At 46.6% G+C, this 26,457-nt stretch overlaps 2 protein-coding genes across 6 annotated transcripts in view; both read right to left on the bottom strand.

Annotated features, from left to right (window-relative positions):
• bmpr1aa (bone morphogenetic protein receptor, type IAa) overlaps nucleotides 1-12,856 on the bottom strand; it is a 38,897-nt gene extending 26,041 nt beyond the window's left edge. For 2 of the 3 annotated variants that reach the window (XR_006844544.1, XM_046402350.1), the window contains exon 1: nucleotides 12,651-12,855. The gene's annotated coding sequence lies outside the window, so the exon portion shown is untranslated. Of the gene's footprint in view, nucleotides 1-12,650 lie in introns of all 3 variants that reach the window. The other variant, XM_046402351.1, reaches the window with a different exon arrangement.
• Nucleotides 12,857-13,962: 1,106 nt separating this feature from the next.
• Nucleotides 13,963-26,457, bottom strand: part of LOC124066157 (LIM domain-binding protein 3-like) — a 28,233-nt gene continuing 15,738 nt past the window's right edge. The window contains exons 6-14 of one of the 3 annotated variants that reach the window (XM_046402346.1): nucleotides 26,267-26,289; nucleotides 24,284-24,469; nucleotides 20,155-20,211; nucleotides 18,632-18,810; nucleotides 18,114-18,534; nucleotides 17,810-17,990; nucleotides 16,745-16,865; nucleotides 16,537-16,652; nucleotides 13,963-16,406 (exon numbers count right to left, since the gene is read on the bottom strand). In XM_046402346.1, the coding sequence (XP_046258302.1) occupies nucleotides 16,317-16,406; nucleotides 16,537-16,652; nucleotides 16,745-16,865; nucleotides 17,810-17,990; nucleotides 18,114-18,534; nucleotides 18,632-18,810; nucleotides 20,155-20,211; nucleotides 24,284-24,469; nucleotides 26,267-26,289 (1,374 nt within the window). In that variant the 3' untranslated portion in view covers nucleotides 13,963-16,316. The remainder of the gene's footprint in view (nucleotides 16,407-16,536; nucleotides 16,653-16,744; nucleotides 16,866-17,809; nucleotides 17,991-18,113; nucleotides 18,535-18,631; nucleotides 18,811-20,154; nucleotides 20,212-24,283; nucleotides 24,470-26,266; nucleotides 26,290-26,457) is intronic. The other 2 variants (XM_046402347.1, XM_046402348.1) reach the window with 2 other exon arrangements.

The following is a 26,457-nucleotide window of genomic DNA, read 5'->3' as shown; positions in this document are numbered from 1 at the left end:
CGTGAAACGATGGATGCACTCTCACCAACTCCTATAACTGAATGTTTGCATGCCATCAATGACGCCTTTCATCCAGGGAAACCTGGGAACTTCTTTAAGGTCACAAAAACCCTCAGGGACTATAATGACAACTCATTTAAGATTTCCAGGAATCCCCCTCCCCAAGGACCAGTGCACATCATTTAATCCTCTGGGTACGAATGCTAGCTCAGCGCTGCCGTCAGTGTGTTTGTGGCTTGTTAGCGTTTGTAAGGAGATAAGTGGAGCAGTGTGGCTGACAGTCGGAGCCTCCTCCCTCCTCGTCCTCTCCAGCACAGAAGCCTTTTTATTTGACAGCACAGAGCTCCTCAAAGGAGGCTTTATTTAGTCAAGGAGGCCGACGTGGGGAGAGTGAGTTAATATTCACACCCAGTGAGCGGAGGAGAGTCAAACGCTGGCCAGTGGTTTACAGAATCTAAACAGAAATACTGCAGACAGAACAGGAAGCTGCTCACACATTGGTTTAACCAACAAAATAAAAGTTTAGCTCCTGAAGTCAGAGTTTAAGAGCAGGCCGGTGGGTCAGCAGTTCATTTTACGCTTGAGCCTTGACCTTTACATACTTAATACAACAATGTGGTTAAGTCATATCTATATGACAGCAGCACATAAAACTTTTCCCAATAAAGATACAAAAAGGTGCCATAGCATTAAAACAAGGCACCATCAGCGGCACCTCACTTTGCAACCTGTGTAACACTTTAATGTTAATCGCTTTTTAACTTCTGACAGGAACAATAATCCTCTCACACATTGAAAAATATTTCAAAGAACAATGAAAAGGGATTTTAATCTAAAAACTCGATTCACTCTGCAGTTCTGTCTGAAACCTCCCAGGGAAACGATCCGGTCAGCCTGGCACCAATCCTATCTGCTTTCACGTCTCTTGTGCTTTTGTCCTGTGCTGGAAAAGGAAAAGCAATCCAACTGCAACCAAAAATGTAAAGTTTGCCCTGGGGGTGGCGCTAGAGGAAAGGTTGTTCATCCTCTGGAGAACAGGGACATCTGGAGTAAATGTCGAGTAGATGTGATCAGAAGTTGTTGAGATATTTCACTGTGGCCTGATTACTTGAGGCCAAAGGTCAGGTTCAGCCGTGAGCAGCAGGATGTGATCTCTCTGTCTTCACACTGCACAGCCCTGCTGCCGCCAAAACTAACACACTCAGCTGGAAAATGCACTCAAGACACTGTGGAAAACTGTGATGATGAGTTGACCAGCAGCTTCAGAGAGAGCGAGCGAGAGAGAGAGAGAGTGTGTGTGTGTGTGCTGGGCTCCACCCCATGGGAGGAAACATGACAGCGGTGGGCCTTCAGCCGCTGAGTTATTATAGAACAGACGAGGAGAAAATAGATGTCCGAAGACGGGGGCTGAGAGTGGTCACGAGGTTGGCAAAAAAAAAAAAAAAAAAAACAGCTGCAGCCTTGCTGTCCAACACACACACACACACACACACACCTCGTTTACAGAGAGGCGTTGCCAAGAAAAAGAGAGCGAGGGAAAAACAGATCCCGCTCTCCCACACACGAGGATGAACTGAAGCGCAGCTCTGCTTTCCATCGAGCTCAAGTGAACTGCGATGGATTCTATCAGAACAGAAGCTGAAAGGTTTTAGACCCAACTGGAGGGAAAAGTTTGTTTGAAATATGAATGACGCAAACAGCAAAGAGCAGCACTGACAACAGAGATTTCATTCAGTTGAAAGCATCTGCAAAACCTAACAATCAATTCATGATTCATTCAGTACTGATAAATATTTTACCTGCTGATTAATTAATCTGATAAAGTTTAAAGTTTAAATAAAGGATTAGCAAATTACTAATCAGTTTTATTTGTGTTTTACACCGTGTCACTAAGGTTTTGGAATCGGGGTTGCAGAAGTATCTCATGTCAGCTTAACTTAAGTGGCGTGAATCCTGCGTGAACAGGATTTCTTGTTTAACTGTGTGACATTTCACACATTCGCTGAACACTGATTCAACTTCTGGAAAAAGAGCTTCAGAGGAAAAGCTGGTGGGAGGACAGATAGAAGAAACAAAGGCTTCGTTTCCTCCCACCAACAATGTTTAATCAAACCTTTAAAATGTCAAAAATATGAAAACAATAAATGAATGTTTCCACCAGCTTAAATTAATCTGCTACTGTGTGGAAAAAATCCTCACACTTCAGTTGCTGAAACAAGCAGATATAACTATAATAATATCACTTAGATAAATTGATTATCAGTCATCATGTTCACTCTTAACAGAATGAATGAACAGAAAACTGTGGGGATGCGGTGGCTTAGTGGTGGCAAACATACGACATCGACCAGACGAGTCCCAGCTGTCCATTTCTGTTGAATGAAAATATTCATCTACATTTACTGACTGTGTCTGTTTCTATCAAAAGCAATTTCCAAAAGGCCCAAAAAGTAGATATGCATCTCTGAAACTACTGACTCAACTCTGAGGTCAAACTTCAAATGCAAAACAGGATATGTTTGCAGTGTCAAACTTTCATCTGCAGACAAGAATGACTTGTTTAAAACTTGTGTTCTATTGTGTGCTGTCATTTTCAGGGCTGCTAATACATTCATTTCACTAATCCAACAACAGGCAGTGAGATGGTGACGACTGTCCATGAGTTCCCTGCATTTTACACGAAGCTTCCATCGCTGTGGGCCATTTACCCATCAACCAGCTATTTCTAGGAAACAGGAGGCCCACTGACCTCATCCTCACTGGGCAGTTCTGCTTTTTCCTCACTCTCCTTTTCTCAAACGTTCCTCCACACTTTGATCACCTCAACAGATTTCAAAGGCGACAATCTGCCGGCTCTAAAACATGACCGTCAACTACATGACGTTTCAGATTCAACTGTGCAAAACATTTAGTAAATATCCGGCTGAAAGCAACTGTGATATGAAACGCAGCCCAAGTGGAACAAGATTGCAGCGTCATTTCTGTTTCAGCATTTAAAAACAAACACATGTGACCTTACAGCTGGCGCAACACACTGAGAAGGAAAAACTGGTTTCCCGACTGTTCATCAGCTAAAAAAATTATCTAAATTTGTTCTCTGCACTTTTCTAAACCTGCAAAAGCTCATCATTACATTCACATCTCTGCCTGTGTGTGACCCAGTCAGATGTTGAGGCACACATTAACTTGGCGGTTTGCAGAGTTAAACTGCTGCGAGGAAGCTGATAGTCAAACGTAAACTCCTTCATCGGAGCGACGTGTCAGATGAACCTGTGGAAGCACAATGTGATAGAAAAGCTGTGAAACCAGTCCTCCTCACGTAAGGCAGGCAGGCAGAGGAATGCAGGCTGTGAAGGTACATGAGCGCACACACACACACACACACACTGAGATCAGCAGGAGGACAAACAGCCACTCTGATTCCTTGGGCTCAGAATGAGGCTTTATGAGCACTGCAAACAGACGGTCTCATAACGCACAACGTCACAAAAAGTGATCAGTCAATCAATTAACAGAAAATGATTTGAAAACATTTCCGTAAAGTCAACAGCGCTGGGAGTGTTGGTCCATGATATTCGTTCACATATTCAAAGTTTATGTACTAAACAATCATTTGAGGTCTGAAGATTAATCTGATTAATAACAGCCTAAACATTTATTTTTATTCGTTCGAGGAAAAGGTCAGTTGACCATCATTCTTCACTCTGATTTGTTCAGCTTAAAACCCTGATACACCTCATCAGCATAACTGATGACTTTACAGGAGGTTTGGGATTGACAATCTCAAGATGGGGATCGACATGAAATATCCACTCACCTCACCTACATTACATCACAGGTGTAACCAAAGACAAACACCTGTTTAGGTCCACTTCAGTGTTGCTGGTTTCAGTTACAGCATCTTGTTGCTGGCAACATCAGATTTTCTGTATCCTCTCCATCATTTTACTGTCTGTTGCTAGCAGGAAGGTCTTACTTTTTCCACACACACTTTGTGAGTGTATGTGAGAGAGTGTGGCTGCAAGGTTGCATAGCAGGCTGGATGCTGGCAGGAAGTTGAAGCGAAGAGTTCAGATTCTGATCTCAGCAGTTAAAGCTAACGGCGTTCACAAAGCCAACAGAGGAAGACAAGAGCAGAGGGACGAGTGTGGCGGCTGGGAGGGGAGACTAATGCCATCAAAGTCAACCAGCGGCCAGAGCTAACTGAAATTAAAGACCAGAAACGAGGACATGGGGAGGGAGGGAGGGAAGGAACGGTGCTGCTTTCACAGGAGCCCAGGCAGAGTGGGAAAACTCAGCCATGAGGCATCCTCCTGTAACTCAAACTGGGTGTCTACAAAGTGCAGAAAACACACGTCTCTTTAGATAGTCTTCAGTCTTTTAATTTTCACTGTTTGAAATGACAGAACTATTCAAAGCAGGGCTCTAAATGATGGCACTCATGCTGCAGCTTCTCTTCTTCTTTTCTGTACTCCAAAAGAAAACACAGCTCAGGATTTATCAGAAGGACAGCTGCTTCAGCCCAATCAACATAGAGTCAATGAGACGGTCTAATCCAGGTGGGGAGGAGACAGCTCTGTTAGCGGTGAGCCCACAGGGGTCAGGGAGGAGGGGTCAGAGGTCAAGGTTCAGGACAGAGATCAGAGGCCACCGTCACTTCAGAGGGATCAGTGCACCTATCAGTCAGAAGGATTATGGAGAAAGGAAAAGCAAATCCTCCTCAAGAAAGAAGAACCACAATGGATAATCACACAACCAGGACACCTGAAGACATCAAGACTTTCATGTCAAATTCTGGTTCAGTTTTAGTGTAAAGAACCACAGATACATTTTTCAATTGGTGGAAGAAACAATTTGACTTTATTTCAAGCTCTTCATTTTGGGTTAGGAAAGGGTTTGAAACTGGAACTAATCTGGCGGTGTGGAGTGGGGAAGAAGTGAAATGACCAGAGCTCTAGCAGGCTACATTAGCCGCTACTTGTGCAACACACCACAATCTCACACACATGGATTGTGGACAGGGTGCAATGTGGGAAATGCACTCCAGATTTTTAAAAGAAAGACAAATGAAAGAAACAAAACAGACAACATCTCTGGTACTGCTGCATCGCTTCAGATAAAATTCTGGCGTGAAAGATCAGGTTACTTTTGTACTAAATTTACATTGACAAGATGTTGTAGTGAGAGCAATGATCTTGTCTGCTAAAGAAACAAGAGTCAATCACATGTTTCACTGAGAGCAAACTGACCTCCCAGACACAAGCGCTGGACACAACTACAGCCAAAACACAGCTGGAGTTATTTACTACTACACGCCATTGTTCTGTAATGTTGTGAAGCAAAAGGTCTGATTTCATTCCTGCGGTTTGCTGAACCCTTCAGATTTCTGAACTCTTGAGGAATGCAGTCCTCTCCACTGCTGTCACATGACCACACAAACTCACACATGGTCACAAGCAATCATAGCGGGTGAAAAAAGTCAGGTCTGACATGAAATATAGTCTGGCAGAGCATGCAGTCCTGACAGACCTCATCCACACTTCCTCCATTAGAATAAGGGAATATTTTCTCTCCCACCATCGTGCCACTGCGGTGAGGTGATCTGAATTATTCACTGGGATGGGCCGGGTGTATTTAAAGCAAAGATCAATACCATTAAAGGACAACTGGAGCCACTGGAGACAGTGAACATGGAAGCTGCTTCGACCTTCAGCCGAACTCAGCGCGGAAAAGGACACACTGCAGGAAGAACAAAGTAAAGTTAAAATACAGTTCTTAAAAGCTTTTTCCTATTTTCACATGTAAACATCTGTGGTGTTTTTAAAGCGGTCTCATTCCAAATCTTGGTGTGATTGTGGCCTCACAAAAATCAAAAAATCAACTGTACTGAGCAACAATTTTAACAATGGATTAATGGTTTCTCTCATAAAAGACTTTGCTGCTTTTTAAACAGAATTTATCTTCATTTTTGGCCTGTTGTTGGACTAAACACAACATCTCAAGTTATCACTGAGCCTGGAAATCATGGGACACATTTTGAACTACTTTCTGACCTTTCATAGACCAAATGATCAGATCAAGTGAAAATGAAAATAGTTTATTGTAGTTCCTGCCTCTACACCAGAGCAGATGTGCGCATATTCTGCCACTGTGGACACAATAACTTCTTTCTTTCTAACTGATCTGTATGTATTTTACCAAAGCTGTTAAATCTCAGTGGATGTAAATCCTTCTTCACAAAGTAAACAGCATGGAGACGCCCCCCCCCCCAAATAAACGAGATAAAAACCATTGAGCACTGATTACAGCTGCTGAAGTGTCTCGCAGCTGCCACCACCCCCACTGCGTGGGCCTCTCTGCACTGAGACACATTTTACTGATTTCACTGATTTCTGAGTCCAGGTCTGATCCTCAGCTTTGGTCGTCTCCAGAAAGTAAAGTCTCCCTGAAGCTGTTTCACCTTTGCCACACATCCAGGAGAAAGAAAACACACGGTGCAGGATATAAAATATCTCTGCAGGGATGAAGGGGGAGGCGCAAGAGGTGGAGGAGGTGAAGAATCGTCCCTCTGTGTGCTCAGCTCCCATTTACTGCCTTTATTTATCTGCTGTGCTGCAGCAAAGAGGCTGGACGTATGGAGGAGGAGGAGGAGGAGGAGGGGGTGGATTGCATGTTTTCCTCCCCGGCTCAGCCACTCTGTCTCCAGGCTGCCGGGAGAAGAGGAGGAGGAGGAGGAGGAGGGAGGCGAGGCAGACAGAGGAGAGCTGCTGGAGATGTGAAACCTGATCTCCTTCCCTACCTCCTCCTCCCTCCATCCCTCCTCCACCTCCACCACTGCCACCTCGCCAGAGAGCCTCCGAGACTCCCTGAGTAATCTGATCCTCGGCCTCCGAGACTGGAAACACACTCCAAGAGAGGGAGAGGTGGAGGAGGGCAGAACAGAAGAAATGGAGGAAAAAAGGGAGAGAGGGATAGAAATAGAGCAGAGGAAAAGAGAGAAGTCCCTGAGTTCCCAGGAGAGAGGAAACTGAGAAGAAGTAGATGGAGCAGAGGAGGGAGAGAGGGAAGAAAAGAAGGGAAGAGAAAACAGAGATGGAAAAACGAGTAGACAAAGAAGACAGATCCTGTAATTCAGGACTGCAGCAAAGAAAGATGTGTGTTTGTCAACTGTTTCCACGTAGAAATAATCGTCATGATAAGGCCTGAAGGGACAAAACGTGAGCTGCTACGAGTTAGTCCTCCTACTGGTTCTAATAAAGAGCCAAAAGGAAATGGAAGGAGAGAAACAGACGTAGGAAATGAAGAGACGGGAACAAAACAAAATGAGAAGAAACATGTTGATAACGCGCCATTTTGGGACTTCCACTCATTCTGAACATTTTCTTTCATGATCACCTTTTAATGTTGCTTTTAGCAGCAGTGTGAGAAAATAAAGACAACAAAACAAAAGAGGCAAAAGAGAAACCAATAAGAGGAAGAAGAGGTGGAAATGATCAATAAATAGTAGTATAGTAAATACAGAGAGTGAAAGGCGGATGCTTGATTCTGGTAAAATCACAGACTTCAGTAAGTAAATGAAAAATAGATTCAAAAGTATTCACAACTAGAGGAGCTTATGTTTGAAATCAGTTCAGCAGTTGTAGTAGTTATGTATTATTTATACAGCCAGTTTATTATGTACACCCAGCTGACTTAGTCATCTAAGCCCACCTCCACCAACTGTGTCATGTTTGTACAGAAATACAGTTTATGTTTGTGGAGAATATTGATGCCCTACTGACAAGAAGACCGTGGACACATGACACTTTCCACCTTGTGTTTCCAGCTTTCTGGTTGTCTGGCATTCATCTCCTGTGATTAGTTACTGGTTTGATTAAGGGATTACGATCTGATGTGTGTTTCTATTGCTTATGGACAATAGCTGATCAGTGATTGGCTAATGCACAGCTATTTAATGGCAGCACTCACACACTGCAGTAAATGGTTGTCCTTTGCTTGACGTTATTAAAGACTTTTGATGAAACTTGAAAGTTCTTGTGTTTTAGCTTCACTTGTGTCAGAGTAACTTCTCCTCATCCAGAAACAGCTCATGTTTGTCTATGAGCTCCTCCTTCTGTCAGCTGCTGCGTGTCCTCAAATTACATTATAACCTTCCTATATACATGTTTGTTATATTCTGACATCAACATGTTGATAGACTTACTTCAGGACTTGGAACAGAAGCAACAAACATGGCTGAACGTGGATGCTGACCAAATAGGGAGCAACTTTGAAAAGTTTAAAACATATTAATCGCCATATCTGAGCACAAACTGAGCCAGAAATCCCAACAACCAAACAGATTTAGTATAATAATGAAATATGAAGTGTGTGAACGGATGACAGTGAACTGTGTGGCAGTAAAACTTTGTGAGTTTGACTGGCACGCATTTGATTTTTCCACAAACAGTCCAGTCCTCCCCTGCCAGACTCCACCAGCATTAACTGGTCTTTCCTGGAGACTGGTCTGGTCCCAGTGCAGAGGTCACGGCTGTAAGAATTAGACTTGTAAGAATAGATCTGCAGCCAACAAACACACGCACAGACTAATCACTGAATGATATATAATCAGTGGAGGTGAGAGACAACATGGCATCTGTGTCCTCAGACAGACATACATATGGGAAGGTGTGACGAGTCGTCTTTGAACCTTTGTCCATGCCTGTAGACACATTTATGTTTGTGGAGAAATGAACACATCTAGCAGCTTCAAGACCGAGAAACATCACCGACACCTCAGGGACTGACTGACGCAAACGGCGAAGGTCTGCTGCAGTCCATCTTTCTGGAAATCATAGACGCCGTGTCCTTTAGGCAAACGAGGGAAAGGACCGCCCAGACTGTTAGCAGCACAAAGTTCAAAGCCAGCTTCTGTGATGTAAGGTTGTGTGTTAGTGCCCATGGTGGATGACTTGCACATCTGTGAAGGCTCCATTAGTGCTGCAAGGCACAAGCAGGTTTTTAGCAACATGTGCTGCCATCCATCCATTTGGGGACATCCCTGCTTTAAGACAATGAAGACACAATCTGCACCAGCGTTACACCAGTGTGGCTTCACAGTAAAAGACTGATCTGCCTGCAGTCCAGACCACCTCCCACTGAAACTGTGTGACAATCTGGACAAAGAAATAACATCACAATCCATTTGAGTGCAGTCACCGCTTATCGTCTAAATTGTGATCATTTTTCAGAGGTGACACTTTGTGCTTTGCTGCTTCATCCTGCCTGTAGAAAACCAGCTGGAGCCCCTTTGTGAGCCTTTTACAGGCTCAATACTGGAGTGCACAAAGAAATGATTTCAAAGTGATCTTAACATTAACTCTGCTGCGTGACAGATGACTCGCAGCACTGAATAAAACGGTGGACAGCATTCACTGTTAACGAGCAATACTGACTGCTAACTATTTATTTAGACTCAGTATGTTTTATACATTTTGGTTAATACATTTAAGTTGATTTTATGTCTTGTGTTTTTATGTTTGCTCTTAAGCAGCAAAGAGCTGCACTCCCAGTTTCGTTGTTTGCTATGCTTACAATGACAATTAAAGAATTAATTTCTATTCAAATGTGCGTGTTTCTTCAGGCTAAACAAACTTTGCAAAACTATGACTGGATTTTCACTCAAGCTTAAACAATTATTTGGCTAATGGATTTACCATCAGATGGAAAACAAACTGGTTTCGGTCAGTTTTCAGGCAACAAACATTCACTTCCAGTTTCTCAACCGTGACAGTGAACTGAACATGTTGAACTTTCGGACTGTTTGGTGGACAAAGACACCTGAAGCGGGGATGTGCGATGATATTCTCACATCATGAGCATCGGCTCACCGAGGCTTTAAAACGAGACGGTTTCTCATTTGGCCCAGTGGGCGCGTATGTTGTTAAAAGGAATGCATTTTATGTCTGCGGCAGGTCACCGTGATGAGAGCAGGAGCAATATTACATTAGGATGGTAAATAATCAGCAAAAAAATCCAATGAGCCCTTATCTTAAGCTGACGGGTCTAATTAGTTACTGTTTAGTAATTTGGTTGCAGTCTGAGTATCAACATAACTTTTCACGTCGAGTTTGACAATCCAACTTCAAAGCTTCTCTCTCAGAGGCCTGGCTGGCTCGCCCACAGTCAGTCCGTCAGTCTGTCTGTTATTTCAGTAACTGACATTCTGGCCTTGGCTGTGGAATGTACAGCTGTGTGACATATGGATAATACAACATTTTAATTTCTAACACCGCCTCCACCTCCAACGCGCCTGTTCTCACCCTCCCACATGGGGGGGGGGCTGAAAACTCAAACCATTTTCATCAATACACACACAAGAGGACTCATGTTATCTCATTCTGCCAGAGACGTGTTCATACAAGTCTGAAGCTTGCATGATGAATTTATCGCAGGCTAATATGGTCAAATATAATTAGCGGTAAATCCCTCAAATAACATTTATGAGTCAGTGATATTGTTTACTTATCACTCTGATGTGGCTTCGTCACTGCTGTGGGTTTCCAGCTCAACACGGGACGACTTTAAACCAGGAGAGCAAACAACTGTTCACATTTCTGAAACCAGCAGCCACAGATGTTTGCTTCTTGTATACGCGCTGAAAAAAAGATGATGAATCACTGAAAGACTGTGTGCACCCATAAGTTATCAGCCTGGCAAGCAGAGCAGATAATGTGAAGCCAAGCTGCTTTAACCGACAAAGAGGAAGACGACATGATTGGATCCGGAAGGGCTCAGACAGGAAGGAAAATAAGAATAAGTCATCCATTTTTACTGGTTACATCTTCGCTTTTCGTACCATCAGGAGTGTATAAACGATAGGTTGTTTTTAAACTACATAAAGCGCACCAGTTATGGCTAAAAAGAATCCACATTGTGGATTCTATTACCACACGAAAACCTCCTGCGTCCAATGTGAGACTTTGCTGCTTTTCTCTTCTCAGTGTATTCTGAGCATGTTTGGGTTTTGGCCTGCTGACACCTGAAGGCATCACCTGGAAACCTGTGAGATACGGCGCTTTTTACACAAAAAGGGATGAACGGAATAATAGATTAACTGATCTCCACAACAATGTGTATGTGAAATTATATAAAGAAAACATTAACAGATAAACATGCACATTGACTCTGTGTGTCTGTGCAGAGAGACAAAAACTCTGTCAAAAAGACAAACAAAGCCCACATGGCAGCCAGCCTGTGCTCTCCACTTACTTTCACCAGTGCGTTATAACCATTCAAGCTTTAATGTCACATTTTGTACAGCATCCCCCTGAATGCATGAGAGCGAATAACCGCAACAGCACAAATAACTGACATGGAAATCTAAACATGCACGATTTACCCTCATATACTGTGGGACAATAGTGAGCAACAAAAACCAATTCAGGTCACTTTTAAAATATGTATTAGAAAATATGCGTGTGTTAAAAATGTGTAAAACTGTGTTACTTCCTTCTTCTTTCTGAGGGGGACACCCTGACTCCCCCACCCCCACGACTTCAGCCTGTGTGACGCCCCTGACACAGGACACCATTCAAAACTCAATAACAAATGTAGAGTAAATGAAAATAATGAGCTGTGGCTGGATAAAAACTCCACACATAAGAAATGTTGGTACACACTCCGGTCACAGACTTTAAAGTTAGTCAAACTAACACTGAAAAATCAATGTTAGGCAACAGCGCGAAGTTTGCTCCAAAGTTAGCCGACGACGCTAGCTCCCCCAACAACATTTAACAGCGTCTCGATGACAGAAACAACTAAAGCAACATAATAAAACACAAATGTTCTTAACGTGCCCTCGACATAAGCCTCCCTGAGCAGGTCTGTGCTCCTCTTCGACCACATTACAGCCTCACATGTTAACGACACCCTCCAAGCTAACGTTCACCAAAACGCGAAGTTAACACAAAGCTGATTAAACTTAGAACTTCTCTCGCATCAAACCCCAGAGAGGAAACTGTGGCATAAAACTAAACAAAATTAAGATATTATCTGAAGAGTGGACGTCAAGTTAGAAGAATAAGTTCAAGCTTTACGGTAATTACCGACGAGCTATGTAAACTATGCAGCAAAGTTAGCTAACCGAGCGATGCGGCTAACGAGCGTCCAACAGTAAAAATCTTTCCCGGTTCAACCGTAACTGCAGCAAATCCTGCCCGCATAAACAACTACGATGTTAATTCGTTTATTTGTGGCCTGTTTTGGTGTGTTTGTAGCAAACTGTGATTTTAAAGAACAAAAAACACAACTTCGTGCTGCAGCAACGATGAGACAAACTTTTTTTTCCACGACAGCAGCCAAAGGGTCCGTCTATTTCCTGGCGTCATGGCTCACAAAAAATCTGTTCGCCGTATATTGTTGTGGTCATTTATTTAGACTATTCTACTGTGATCTCAATCGCGTCGGTTACACGGTCGCAAACTACTTAACAATATCCACAAAGCTAAATATAAAACGCAAAGGATATTTTTCACTCGACAAATGGTAAACACGACGCATTCCCACTGCTGCGCGAACGCGGTGGCTCCAGCAGATAGACGGGGTCCAAAAGTCCGCCTCAGACCGCAGGCTGGGAACGAAGTTTTGCATTACGTTTGATTCGGTCTTACCTTTTTTCTTCTTTCTTTAATTTCTCCCGCCGACGTGGCGCACTTTTCGACACTATTTCATCCTAGTTGCTCACGTCCACATTCCCTCCAGGATAACACGACGGAGCAGCGTAATTTCCAAGCGGTTGGGAAGTATTTTCACAGCGTCGTACTCCTCAGCTCCCCGTTCGCTCGGTCTGTGCTTTGACTCTTTGATGATGGAGGAGAGCGAATGCCAGCCTGACAAAGATCGTCTCTGTTTGGAAACATGGATCACTATGTGGCCCTAAACAAATCGCTGAACTTCCGGGTGGGAAGAGTGAACGCTGACATCTGCACCTTTCAGGTAACTTCAGAACAGTTCCAGGTTTATAGGTGGACATTTTTAGCAGACTGTCTGGGTTACTAAGTGACGAGGTACATCTGTAAAAATGGCACCCTTAATTACCATTGATTAGTGTCACTTCCCGCGCTGCAGACACTGATGAGGCAATGTTTTCAACAGGACAGATGCTTTCTACGTAAAAACCAACAAGATGGGTATTTCTTAGGCTGGTTACAGTATCATTAGACACCTTATGCATAAATGAACACAATATGAATAATCAAAATAACTTAATTTATTTTAATGCATAACTACACTTACCAAGGAGGACATCGTTATACTAAGAAGACACATAAATCTGTTTTCCAGAGTTTTCATCTCTCTTTACTGTATTTTGTCAAAATACAGTAGTTTTTTTTAAGAGTTTAGTTTAAGCGGAAATAAAAACTGAAAGAGGAACTTTGTGTTTAATGGTTCAGTCTGACGGGAGGTTTTTCTGTCTCAGAGAAATTTAATCGCTGTCTTTTGGCACAAACATTTATGACCCTGCCTCAAATGAAAACTTTGTTTGTGTGAAATTCAGTGTGATTGCTTTTGAGAGTGAAAGACATAAAATATTAAAAGCTTACACAATGAAGTGGATGTGGCTTACAGACCTTCACAGCACAACATCAGAGCTGCTGCTGAAGATGAATGTAGCTTTGCCTGACTGTGCATAAACAATGAAGAGTCACACACAACAGAAAACATCTCATAAAGATTTCGGCTCTGTGCTTTGAAAGGATGAACTATGAACTCTTTCATTGTATTTTTTCTTAAAATATTTCAGTGTAGACTAAAGCTGAAATCATTTTCTTCACGACACTCAGACATCACACACACAGTTAAGAGGCTTACAGCTGCATTCCTGTTGGCTCTCACTGTCTCTGATCAGAAATCTTTAGGATTTTTATTTAATGGCTGAAGTCTGTGTCACGTCTCCCAAACCAATCAGAGAAGAGTCGTGTGTGAAAGACAAAAAGTGCTCAGTTTATTCAACTCACAACACAGAATCTTCCAGTACTTAAAACCTGTTCAACAAACGTAGTAAAGCAGCTGATTGTCCTCCAGTCCCCGCGTTCCCTCAGCTTCTCTCCAGCCGTCAGTCATAATGTGACATCAGTAATGTTTCGGCCTCGTCCGACATGCTGTGACAAACGTTCTGCATGCACACATTCACTCTGAGAAAAACACACAAACCGTATAAAATATGTAAAGTAAAAACTGTACAGCAGCAGCAGCAGCACGACTGCGTGCCGGACCTCAGCGGGGTGGCAGAGCGGCCCAAAGGCACAGCCGACCTGCTCTCAGTGTGTCCGAGTTCACGCTGCAGACACGTCAGATCCGATGCTTCAACACCGCAGGACGTGCTCACACTGCAGCGAGTCTGACGTGGGTCAGGCTGCAGTTCTTCTAATGGCCACCAGATGCTGCTAAAAATATGCTGTGTGCACTGAAGTGAATGGGAAACACCTCCAGTTCTGCTCTCAGAAGGCAGCTTGTTTCAGCTGGACAAAAAGTTGCCACAGGTTTACAGGTTACAAGTTTTACAAGTAAATTTTGTGTCTCAGCCCATAAAAAACAATAAAGGGCCATTTCTGTTGCACTAATTGGCCCCAAAGAGGGACAACATGTTGACTTCACACCATCCTGCAGTAGTTATGAAGTCTGAAGGCCTGCAGTGTGAACGGAGCCTCTAAGTGTCCTCGTAGTGAAAAACATCACCGTAACGTTAACAGTCATTAAAAAAAATCCACCAGCACTCACAATACGTCTTGTGCTGCCAAAACATCCACAAACAAACCAAACAGCCAAAAATCAGACGCACACTGAACGCAGCAGTGATGATATATTAGCTTTTAAACAAATATCACACAGTCAGAGTAGGCAATAAATAAATTCACGGTTATTTGTTGCATAGTAACACGATTAGTAGCTACACTCCACCCTGCAGCAGCCTCACCTGAGCAGGTTCACCTGGAAAACAACTCCCAGTACACTGAGATACTGCAGTCACGCCGCACGTTGGCGTGAAAAGACTTTCAGCACTTTGAGTCTCATGTTTTTGTGCTCATTTTGGGTCTCCTGGTAGTCGCTTGAGTCTCAGTGTTCTCACTGGCCAACAGCTATTTGAGGCAGGGATTCTGGTCCTGTCCTGCACCTGGTAGACCTGTTCAGTAACTACCTTTAAACCAGTTTTCTGATGCCTAACTTGCGTTCAGTTTCACTGTACACTTCGAGTTGTTTTCCCGCCTGCCGGCGCCGAGCGTCTGCGTTTTCGGAAACATTCGTGTTAGACTCACTTCAGAAAAGCCGCTGCTCTGCTGTCCAGCCCGCAGTCACACAGCCGGGCCACGTCAGTCCAGACCAGGACCACGTCTGCCTGGACTGCTTTCAGGACTGGGCCGGGAGCGACAGCAGAGACAAAAACAAAACAGGAAATTCAAACAGTTCTCGTGACTTTCAAACATAAAAGTGAAGCTTCGCTGTTCGGTTTGTGGCTCTGAAGCTGATTTGGTGTCTGCAGGTGAAATATTTTACACCGAAACAAACGCCATTAAAATGTTTTTTAGTGAAGGAAGGAAGTGAAGGAAAAGGTAAGATAGCATTCAAGAGAGCTAAACAAGTCAAAATCAAAACAGGCACAAGGACAGCAACACATGACGACGACGACAGCGATGATGATGATGACGATGAAGACGATGAAGACGATGACTCTCCACAGCCGTGCAGACACAATGGAGTCCTGAGTGTGTCACTGGAATAATTAGTTTTCAGGGTTTAAGCACTTGATCTTAAATGAATGCATTTGAACTAAAGAAAATCCAAATTAAAATCTCACAGAAAAAAATCCCCAAACTAAAAGTGACATTTTTTGTAGCATCGATAAAAATTCCATTAAATCCTGCAGGTAAAAAGTCTGTTTCCTTATTTTGTGTCTTTAAGAAGTTAAATAATAATTTCACACCAAAGTGGAACCGTAAAATGAACCGAAAACATTTTACTTTGTTATTTAACGCTTAAAGACAGAATAAGCTAAGAGAAAAATCAGATTTGGTTTCAAATCTGCAGACTCCATTTGTGACCTGAACAGCCCAGCGGTCACATCCTGTGAAAGACACTGGGACAAGAGACACCAGAGGACATAATGAGGTGGTCGGATGGACGACAGGTCTCTGAGGCAGAATCACCAGGGGGCGCCCTTTTCAACATCATCGCACAAACAGAAAAGTCTCAGCCCAAAGCGTCATGTTCACACTCGTCTGTAGAAGTCGTCGTCTGTCGGCTGGCGGTGGGCGGCGGCGGCGGCGGCGGCGGCGTGGCTACACGTTGATGGCGTGAGCGTGCTTCTTGCACAGAGGTTTGTCTTTCTTGGAGTAGAAAGGCTGGCCCTCGAGGTTCACGTGGCAAACCTGCAGGTAAACATGGCGACAGCTAACTGCTGAACTGAACCTGTGACTCCCGAAGGCTCCTTCACCCACACTTCAGAGGTGGACGAACTGACCTTCAGCTGTTTCTACAGTTTCTGCTTGTGGTTCTTACCGCACAGACGAAGCAGGTGTCGTGCCAGGTGTGGCCCAGAGCCTCGATGAACTTATCGCCAGCTTCGACGGGGAAGTCGCAGCCATGACACTTAGTGCTGAAGAGTGCGACGTAATCTGACACAGAGAGAGCAACACTTAGAGCCCTGACCTCTGACCTCTGACCTCTGACCCCCTGAACCCCGGCAGGCTGTGAGAACCCGTGTTACCTTTCTCGCAGTACGGCTCCCCGTCCTCCATGTGGAAGAGGCTGTTCCCGAAGGCTTTGCCGCAGGCTGCGCACACGAAGCAGGTGGTGTGCCACGTCTGCCGCAGAGCGTGCATCACTTCCTGTAAGACACGACGTGACACGACACGTCACACATGCTCAGGTGAGCGTGAGACGGCAGGAAAAGCTTTCGTGTTATTTAAAAATTAATTGAAATTGACCAAATGACAGGAAAATATAGTGAATGGGATTCAGAAAGTTAGTCAGAAAGTTAGCTAGTGCAGGCGGACAGGTGGACAGGTGTGCAGGTGGACAGACGGACAGGCGGACAGGTGTGCAGGTGTGCAGGTGGACAGGTGTGCAGGCAGATAGGTGGACAGGTGGACAGGTGTGCAGGTGGACAGATGGACAAGTGGACAGGTGTGCAGGTGTGCAGGTGGACAGATGGACAAGTGGACAGGTGTGCAGGTGGACAGGTGGACAGGTGTGCAGGTGTGCAGGTGGACAGTTGTGTAAGTGGACAGGTGGACAGGTGTGCAGGTGGACAGGTGGACAGTTGTGTAAGTGGACAGGTGGACAGGTGTGCAGGTGTGCAGGTGGACAGGTGTGTAGGCAGATAGGTGGACAGGTGGACAGGTGTGCAGGTGTGCAGGTGGACAGTTGTGTAAGTGGACAGGTGGACAGGTGTGCAGGTGGACAGGTGGACAGGTGTGCAGGTGGACAGGTGGACAGGTGTGCAGGTGTGCAGGTGGACAGTTGTGTAAGTGGACAGGTGGACAGGTGTGCAGGTGGACAGGTGGACAGGTGTGCAGGTGGACAGGTGGACAGGTGTGCAGGTGTGCAGGTGGACAGTTGTGTAAGTGGACAGGTGGACAGGTGTGCAGGTGGACAGGTGGACAGTTGTGTAAGTGGACAGGTGGACAGGTGTGCAGGTGGACAGTTGGACAGGTGTGCAGGTGGACAGGTGGACAGGTGTGCAGGTGTGCAGGTGGACAGTTGTGTAAGTGGACAGGTGGACAGTTGTGCAGGTGGACAGGTGTACAGGCGGACAGGTGGAGCCTCTCACCCCCATGATCTTGGTGTTGCAGCGGGCGCAAGTCGGAGCAAAGAACTCCTCGTAGCAGTTCTCACAGTAGACGCTGTTTTGCTCCTCCACGAAGCTGACGTCAGCCAGGGACATGTGGCAGTAGTGACAGTTAAACTCCTCGGGGTGCCAGGACCGACCGAGGGCCACCAGGAAGGGGCCCCTGAAACAACAACACCAACAGTTTTAATCCAAACGGTCTTCTGAGAGCTCCTCAAGAGAGACTTTGAGAATAAGAAAATAAATGAGGCTTCATTTAGACCTTCACCAGGCAGGTGAGACTCACCTGATGACACTGTTGCAGGCCCCACACAGAGGTGTGCGGCTGCTGGCGGCAAACCTCTCCGCCCTTTGGGCCACACCCCTCGCCACAGGAGAGAAAGGGGCGGGGCTTGGTGTGATGGGGGCGGGGCTGGGAGCTGCAGGAGCAGCAGGGGAGGGGTTGGGGATGTATGACGGTGGAGGAGGGGCGGCCTGGGGCAGCGGCGGCACCTTCATGGTGGTGGTGCTCATCTTACCAGGGTCGAACTTATCAGCGAAGTTTGGGTCAGCCACCCAGGGGGGTCTGTTTGAGGAGGCAGGAGCAGCTGGGCCCGGGGCCGGAGCTGGAGCCGGGACTGGGCCCGGGGCCGGGACTGGGCCCGGAGCGGCAGCTGGAGGGCGGTGCTGAGGTGGAGCTGGAGCAGGAGCTGCAGCAGGAGCAGCAGCTGAGGCGGGAGGCAAGGAAAACTATTTGTGTCAAAGCTTTCAGAGCATCAGGAGGTAAATCTTGTCATGTGTGAATCAGTTTTCAGGTGTGCTCACCTGGGTGGGAGGGGTAGATGCAAGCAGTGCTGACCACCTTGGGAGGGGCGGAGCCAACAGGGATCTGAATGGAACTTTGCTGCGTGGGGGGCTGCTGGTACTGCTGCGGGATAGGCTGATAGTGCTGTGGAGGCGGGGCTTGTGGAGCCTGATGCATGGCAGGAGGCTGACCATACTGACTGGAGGGGGATGAAAAAACGCTGATTCATGACTGCTGCACCGCGTGTTCGTGCAGCCTGTAAAACTCACTGAGCTGCTTAGAGGAAGAACAAAACTGTGATCCGATCCATGACACTTTTATGCATCTTAGGCTTCACTCCCTGCCATGGCTGGACAAGTGAGTGTGCCAACTGGGCACGGGCTCAGGTGAGGGGGCCCAGTGGTGCCACAGCCCTGATCCTCTATTTTAAAGAGTAACTGAACTCCTAAACCGCCTTGTTCTGCTGCAAAGTATAATTTTACATTTTGTGTTATCAACATGCATAGCGACTGCCCTCTACAGGTTGAAATCTGCTACTGCAATTGAATTTTGTGAGTGGCTGATCTGGAGGCAGGTGACATTTTGGAGGCAGCAGGTTAGCTTTAGCTAACAGCTGAACTTTGTGTGTATTAGAAAGTCGTTTGATTCAGCATCAGGTAGTTTTAGTTTTAGTATTTATTGGCCAGAATGGGTTGGCCTTGTTGGCCCCCACGCCACCCGCCGCCCGCCACCCGCCGCCCGCCCTGCTCAAACTGACACTTTGACATTCTAACGGCCTTTTTTGAATTTTCAGGAAAGCGGAAGTTAAGCCAAGACATTGGGGTTTAGTTACTCTTTCAGTAACCTTTCTTATTGGAAAGTAAATCAAACAAAGAGACACAAAATGTCCACGGAGAGACAGAAAACTTTTCCTCTTATGTCTTATCCACATCCCCTGCAGGTAAACACACCTCATCACTGGGACAAAGCAGCATCAGTAGTTTCAAAAAGTCAAATACTCACCTGGCTTCCCTCCCTGTGAGGGACTACTGGTTTGTTGATGTGATCTACAACATATCACCTTTGTTCCTGTAGCATGTCAACATTCAGTATGAAACAGATCCCGATGCTGACATGAAGCCACTAAAGTCAACGAGCTTCTTCACTGGACCAGCACATCACCAAGTCAGTGTTTACTGGCCTTCACACAAACACAAACATGGCAAACTTGAATGTCAGTTGAGATGGAGAAAGCAGATCAGCGCAAACCAGCCCGACAACCAGCCTGTAAGGACCGAGTGTCTGCTGGAGTGTCTGCTGGACCTGCACCCTGCAGAGCCCGTTAGAGGACATTCAGCCTGTGACTGGATGAAGTTGTTATGTGTTGTTACGTGACGGTTACATGATCCTGAGCCGCACCAACACTGCCAGGGTTAGAGGTTCGCCTCCCAGCAGGCTCACTCGCGGCACTGGGAGGAGTTTTAGAGAAAGAAGCCTCTCAGATGGAGTGTTACGCAGAGAAAGAAAGCGGACTCGAGCGCTGGATCCCTGCAGGTGTCGATACCTGGAAACTGCAGCTCTGTGCTGGAGGCTGTAACCAGCTGCTGACTGGCGCTTCAGGCTGCAGGTGTAGAGACAACAACAAAAGAGGTCACCATGACGATCTGCATCCGGAGGTCGCCCGTACCTGCATGGGGGGGCCTGCCCCGACGTACACCTGCTGCTGGTGATAATCCAGGTGTTTTCTGCATTTCTGTGATTATTCACAGGTTAACACGGATCAACCATCAACAACGCTTCCATGTTTGCGTCCGGCGAGCTCTGATGGCAGCACACGGACTCAGTCAGAGAGCAGCTGGTGAACAGCAGCTGAAGGGCAGCAGATGTTTCACTCAGCAGGTGGTGGACTGAGGGTCATCAGGTGACACAAACACCAGACTCTCACAACACAGGATCATGTCACAGCAGTCAAACTACGGAGAGCCGAGAGGGTCAACATTTGCTGCCGAGTTAGAAAAGAGACACTTTGAATCCTGATGTCCTCAGCATATGTGGGTCTGATTATTCAAACGCTGTTCCTTCTTTGATAAATCAAACCATCTGAGTTTGATTTGTCAAAGACTGACTGTGAAATAAAGATGGACAACATGAGAGCTCGCCCCCTGGTGGCTGGCTGTGGTACAGCTCACAAACCCGCTGCATGTCAGCAGGTGGGACCAGAAAACAGCAACTCAATGGAGACACAAAGCCTGGTGTTGTTCTGTATTTGTGTTATTTCCTGACAGACAGCTTGTCTGATTCACACACAACATCGTCAGCAAACACGTTCAGAACAACCACACTGACTTGAAGCACAGCCGAGCAGCACAGTAAACGTGATCTGGATTTCTCATGACAAAATGCCCAGATGTGCCCACAGCTGACAGGTGGTCTACAGGCCGCATGGAGCCTCTAACAGGTGGAGCGGCCAGGGCGGACTCGGCAGAAGCAGGAGCATGCTCAGTAAGGCTACAGCGGTGGGGGTCACACGGAGCCGTTTTGGGAGTTTACATGCGTTTCAGCACACGAGGAGTCCTTACCAGAATGCATGCACACACACATACGTTCTGTACACGCCGTAATGACACGGATCAGGTTAGTTAAAACGTGGAGAAGGAAAAGAGCTCGTCACTGGTGTCATGCACAGATCAAAAAGATCAATATTGCTCAGGCTGATGTGTCAATAAAGTGTTTTTTTTCATCCAGATTTCACTGACAAAAATGTAAAAACAAAACAAAATCTGATTACTTCTTTTATTATTGAGCCCTAAAAGTTTGCCTCCTTTTTACCAGGAAAATCAACTTGTTTCAAGAATTTCCTGACGAGTTGGCTCACTGGACTCTCGCGCAGCAGAGACCAGAGTTCACCTCCTCGGTCCTAAAACACTTTGGTTCCTGTCAGGGAAAGATGCACCATATGTCTCTCCTTTAAACAGTGAATGAGGTCAGATCCTGACCAGACCAGATCCAGCAGAGGTGAGTGAAAGACGTCGACTGTGAACGTGAGCCAGACTTCACTTCTTCTAAACAACCAAAGAGCCTCCTCACAGACTCACACGGTTTGAGACGCCAGCCGCAGGGACGGGATCCACTGGAACAAATCGCATCATTTCTTTTGCTTTCTGAAATAATTCAGCAAGTAAAAATGACCAGGAAGTCACACCACGTGTCTCGTCTTCCTTTGGAGATTTTGTTCCCGATTCAGACGGAGCAGCAGATAACAAACTGCGCCACAGTGACGTGCACTTTGTTTTGTTTGAAAATGTCCCATAAGTGTCTTTGTGCAACATATTTTTATGTTTCGCTGTCTTTTTACTTTGTCAGCACTGACTAACACACACTGAGACTGGGCGGAATTCTGGTGCAGGCTGGGGGTTTGGTCACGTGACTTTTCCATTTCTTTGTGCTTTATGTTACATGTGAGCTGCGTCCCTCTGGACGGCTGCGAGACAGCCGGGGGACAACGGCGTCTCTTCACTGGTGGACAAAAGCTTGACCTCCTCTCACGGTGAGTCACTGCACACTGACGAGGTCTGAAGGGAGGCAGCACAGATCGATCGTACATAATGGAGGGATGATTAAATAAGTGCACGGCGGAGCGGAGAGAGGCAGGGTGGAGGAGGGGTGGAGGTGGCTAAAAGGTTTGAGACGTCACACTCTGATATACGGCGCCTGACCCTCAGCGAGCAGCCGACACGGAAACCCTGATTAAAATATCCAACCAATCCAACACTCACTGATCCTGAATCTGCTCCTGCACTTGAATCATCATTTAGACCATAAAATGTGAACTCGTCTATGAAACGGAGATGAGAAGGACGAGTTTGTGACGACGCCTCCTTCCTGTGCTTTAAGAGAAGGTGAGTGATGGTTACCATGACTACCACGTTACGGGCAGGGCAGTGAGAGGAGGTGAGTGGGCGGGGCAGAGTGGACAGGTGAGGAGCTGGATGGGGGGGTCAGCAGCTGTCTAATGGAGCTCTGCTGCCTACCTGCTCCTCTTCAGCACCTCCTCCTCCTCCTCATCCTCCTCCTCCACCTCTCTTGGTGCTGTAACAGACAGAAAACACAGGAGGAGACGTTAGCGAGCAGCCTCCCTTTAACGCAGGAATGTCTGCGACGCACGTAGCAGGAACCAGGACAGAAAACTTACAGGACTCGGTTCCGGTCATGTGGGCCAGGACCCGGAAGGACTTGGACTGCATGTTGACGCTGCGGCGTCCCCGTTCGCCCTGCTCCGGGTCCTTCTCTGCGCTCTGGACGGCCTGATAGACCGGGGAGGAGCTGTCTACGAGGCGATCTTTAACTGGGAGAGAACTGCAACCACAGACAGAAGGCGCCAACCCCCCCAAAACCCCCCCAAGACCAGGTCAGCAGCAAACACTGAGAGCCTTCAGTCCCTGTTTTGTGGTTCAAGTGTTTTTGAGGCTCTGAAACCTGGAGCACTAAAATGTTTTAATGATTTCTAAAAAAGACACACAAGCAAAAATCAGATCTTGCACGAGATGAAAGGAAAGCAATATTGAGCCGGTATTGATTTGACATCACATGACATGCAGATGCAGTAATCAGAGACAGATTCACAGAGTGAACATGGACCAGAGGAAGGAGGAGAGGACTCAGAACATTCAGTCATCCAGCAGAACCCTGACCAGAACAGCCTGACAGCACCTGCTGACTGAAACCTTCTCTGTCTCTTTGGGTTTGGATTCTGATGCTGCCGCTCACAGTTTGATGCGTTCAAAGTGCATTCGTCATCCGGGTTTGATGCCAGTGAAGACTGAGTGTGGACGTCATCACTTCCCCTCTCAGGAGCGAATTTTGTTAGTGTACGAAGAGGAAGGCAATCCCACAGCGACAGCAGCTCAAATCTCTGCAGCCGACGTTCAACACAAAATAAAAACCCACTAGAGACCAGAACAGACTGAGATCAGATAACGAGCTCCATGTGTCTTATGTCTCATCGCAGGACGCAGACGTGTCCCCCTGAACAAATGAACACAAACAGGGACGTAAAGAGGCTCAGCTGAGCTCTGCACAGCCTGCAGTCCATTCAGATCCTCCTCAAACTGATGTGATCTGCTTCAAATCAGAAAATCACACATTTAGCACACGAAGACTGAGGCTACAGCTGCACCAGAGACCACATCCAGACCTAATGTGAGCCCATAAGGCTGAAAGGAGAGGAAGAGGAGGGAGGAGGAAGAGGAGGACCAAGTTCAGTTTATATCAACCTGATTCGCTTTGAGGGAAACACAATCGCTGACTGGATCGTGTAAACAAAATGCAAAGGAGTAACATCTAAACTTCAGAGGAGGGTTCATGAAGTGCGTAATATTCCTTTAAATGAACAGTTAAATTATGTTCTGCACAGCACAGGCTGCTGAGGAGGAGGAGGAGGAATAACAGCAGGAGGAAGAAAAGGGTGACAGAAGTAACACAAAAAGATGACTGAAGGAGGAGGAGGTGGAGGGGGAGGTGGAGGGGGAGAAGGAGGAGCTGGGGAAGCAGGTGGAGGAGGTGAAAGAGGAGGAGGAGGAGATGGAGGTGAAGGTGGAGGAGGTGGAAGAGGAAGAGGAAGAGCAGGTGGAGGAGGAGGAGATGTGAGGTGAAGGTGGAACAAGAGAAGGAGGTGGAGGTGGTGGTGTCCTTACCCAGCCTCGTGCCCCTTCCCCTGTGTCTGTCCTGCGATGGCGTCCATGATGGCGTCCTGCGAGTACATGCTGATGGGCGTGTTGTACTGGGCGTGGATGATGGTGGCCTTGCCACCGGGGCCCTTCACCTCTATGGGCTTGTGGGTGGAGAGGGCGGTGTCCAGGGCAGCGGGGCTGAAGCCGGCACTGATCACAGGTGGGGAGAAGTCGGTGGAAGGTGATGGAACAGGAAGGACAGGAAGAGGACGGACCGTTGGAGGAAAAGGCACAAGGCAGGTGTGTGAGGGTGTGTGAGCACTCTGAGAGAAGAAGAAGAAAGATGGCGGCCGGACATGCTCACAGCAAACCCACAGTCAGCACTTCACTCTCATGCAGCAACAAACAGCCAAAGTTTGTCCTCATCAGGGTGGACACGGAGGACAGCTACGCTCACGTCTGTCCACTGACAGCACTGACTGATCCCAGGTCAGCTCGCCGTGACGGGGCCTGACACACACTCACATACTTTAATCTGTTGTGTGTGTGTGTTTACTAAGAGAACGCAGATGGACTCTGATTGGCTGTCCGTGTTTCTGTCCTTCACCAGCTCGCTCTGAAATCATCAGACTTGTCAGATTACTGCAGTGGAGTAAAAGTACCTGCCTGTCAACTGCAGTGGACCAGAAACATGAAGTGACAGGAAACGTGAACGTTTCACATGTGACTTCACATTTTCCATTTGGTGACCGCAGCCTGTTGACTTCCTGTGCTGTAAACAAACAGCCTCGCCGCCTCGTTCCAAACGAACCGTCAAAAAGGATTTCGTTTTAAACTCGCGTTCCTTCCAACAGCTTCACACGTTTCAGTTTGTGTCAGATTTTCTGCTGCGCGTCAAAAGCTTGAAAATATGAATTTTATTCTTTTGCAAAGCAGATTAACTTGACGTGTGAACGTTCCCTCGCTGTCTGACGTTTACAGAAAAACATCTTTTCACACCAAACAGCAAAAACCATCAAACCGACAAGACGCACCAAAAGCTAAAGATTCTGCTGGAGATGTTCCATCTTATCGTTTGTGCTCACGTGCGGCGTCAGTCGAGCCTCAGAAGAACACGTGAAACAGTGACCTTTACTCAAATGCCAAGAGACATCACGTATGACTGAATCAGAGCAGATCATCCGTTAAATCGAGCATCTTGGATCCATTCCTCACAACGTGTTAGTGTGTCTGAAGATGCGTGCAGAGCGATTAGCCACCAGCAAACGGAGCGGCGACTCTGACGGCTAATTAACCCGCTGCTTCGCTAGCCGCACACTCATTTGATTTGTCTCTTCGGCTGAAGCAGTCGGCCTCAGTCGCTCCACAACCCACGAAATTTACAAAAAACACACCTGAGTGTGGTAGGCACCTGCTGGTGTTTGCTTTAAGCTGCTGGGTACAGAAAAACACTCCTGTGTCCAAGTCGCCTCTAAACTCCACCCTGCTGGTTAAAGCAAACACCTGAGAGAGTCTGAAAATTCAGGCCAAGTGGGACCATGACGGCAGGTGTCCCTGATGGCTCCTGCAGGAACTCCATCATTAGTGAACTCTTAAGGGGAGCCCTGAAGGCGTCTGGATGGTCCCACCCAGAAGTCATGTGTGACCATGTCCTGAGGTCTACACCCAACACCCATCCAGGTGTGATCAGGTAAACCATCATCACGCTCTTTTTACGCCTTTAGTGTATCACCACAACTCGGTTAGCCCTTTAGCAGGCTTTTATTCTGAAATTCCACCTCCAAATTTACCTGATATTTCCTGGCTTGGAGGGAAATACACGGGATGAGTTTAGGTGACGAAACAGGCAGAGGACAACGCTCCTTCTCACTGTGTTAGTTTATGGTATGTTAACCCACTTGTCTTTGGCTGGACTGTGAGGAGCTCTGAGACACCAACAGGACCAAAGCATGCAGGCCAAAGACCAAAGCACACGTCAAGATGCACTCGGCAGCACAGGTTACTGACTTGGGAGGAACGGGGGAGAAAACCTTGTTTGGCAGCAGCGAGGAGGCGAAAACAGAGAGGAGACAGAGAAGACAAAGTCATCAGAGGACAGTTTGTTTTAGTGTCAGCTGGACGGTCACAACGTGAGGACAACAGAGCGAAAGGTCAGAGGTGAACTCAGGCTAAGATCCCACGGCTCAGTGAGGACACGC

The sequence above is a fragment of the Scatophagus argus genome, chromosome 10 (assembly GCF_020382885.2).
Source record: "Scatophagus argus isolate fScaArg1 chromosome 10, fScaArg1.pri, whole genome shotgun sequence".
Lineage (NCBI taxonomy): Eukaryota > Metazoa > Chordata > Actinopteri > Scatophagidae > Scatophagus > Scatophagus argus.
Note: the sequence above shows the minus strand (reverse complement) of the source record. Positions and strands in the feature narration are given on the sequence as shown.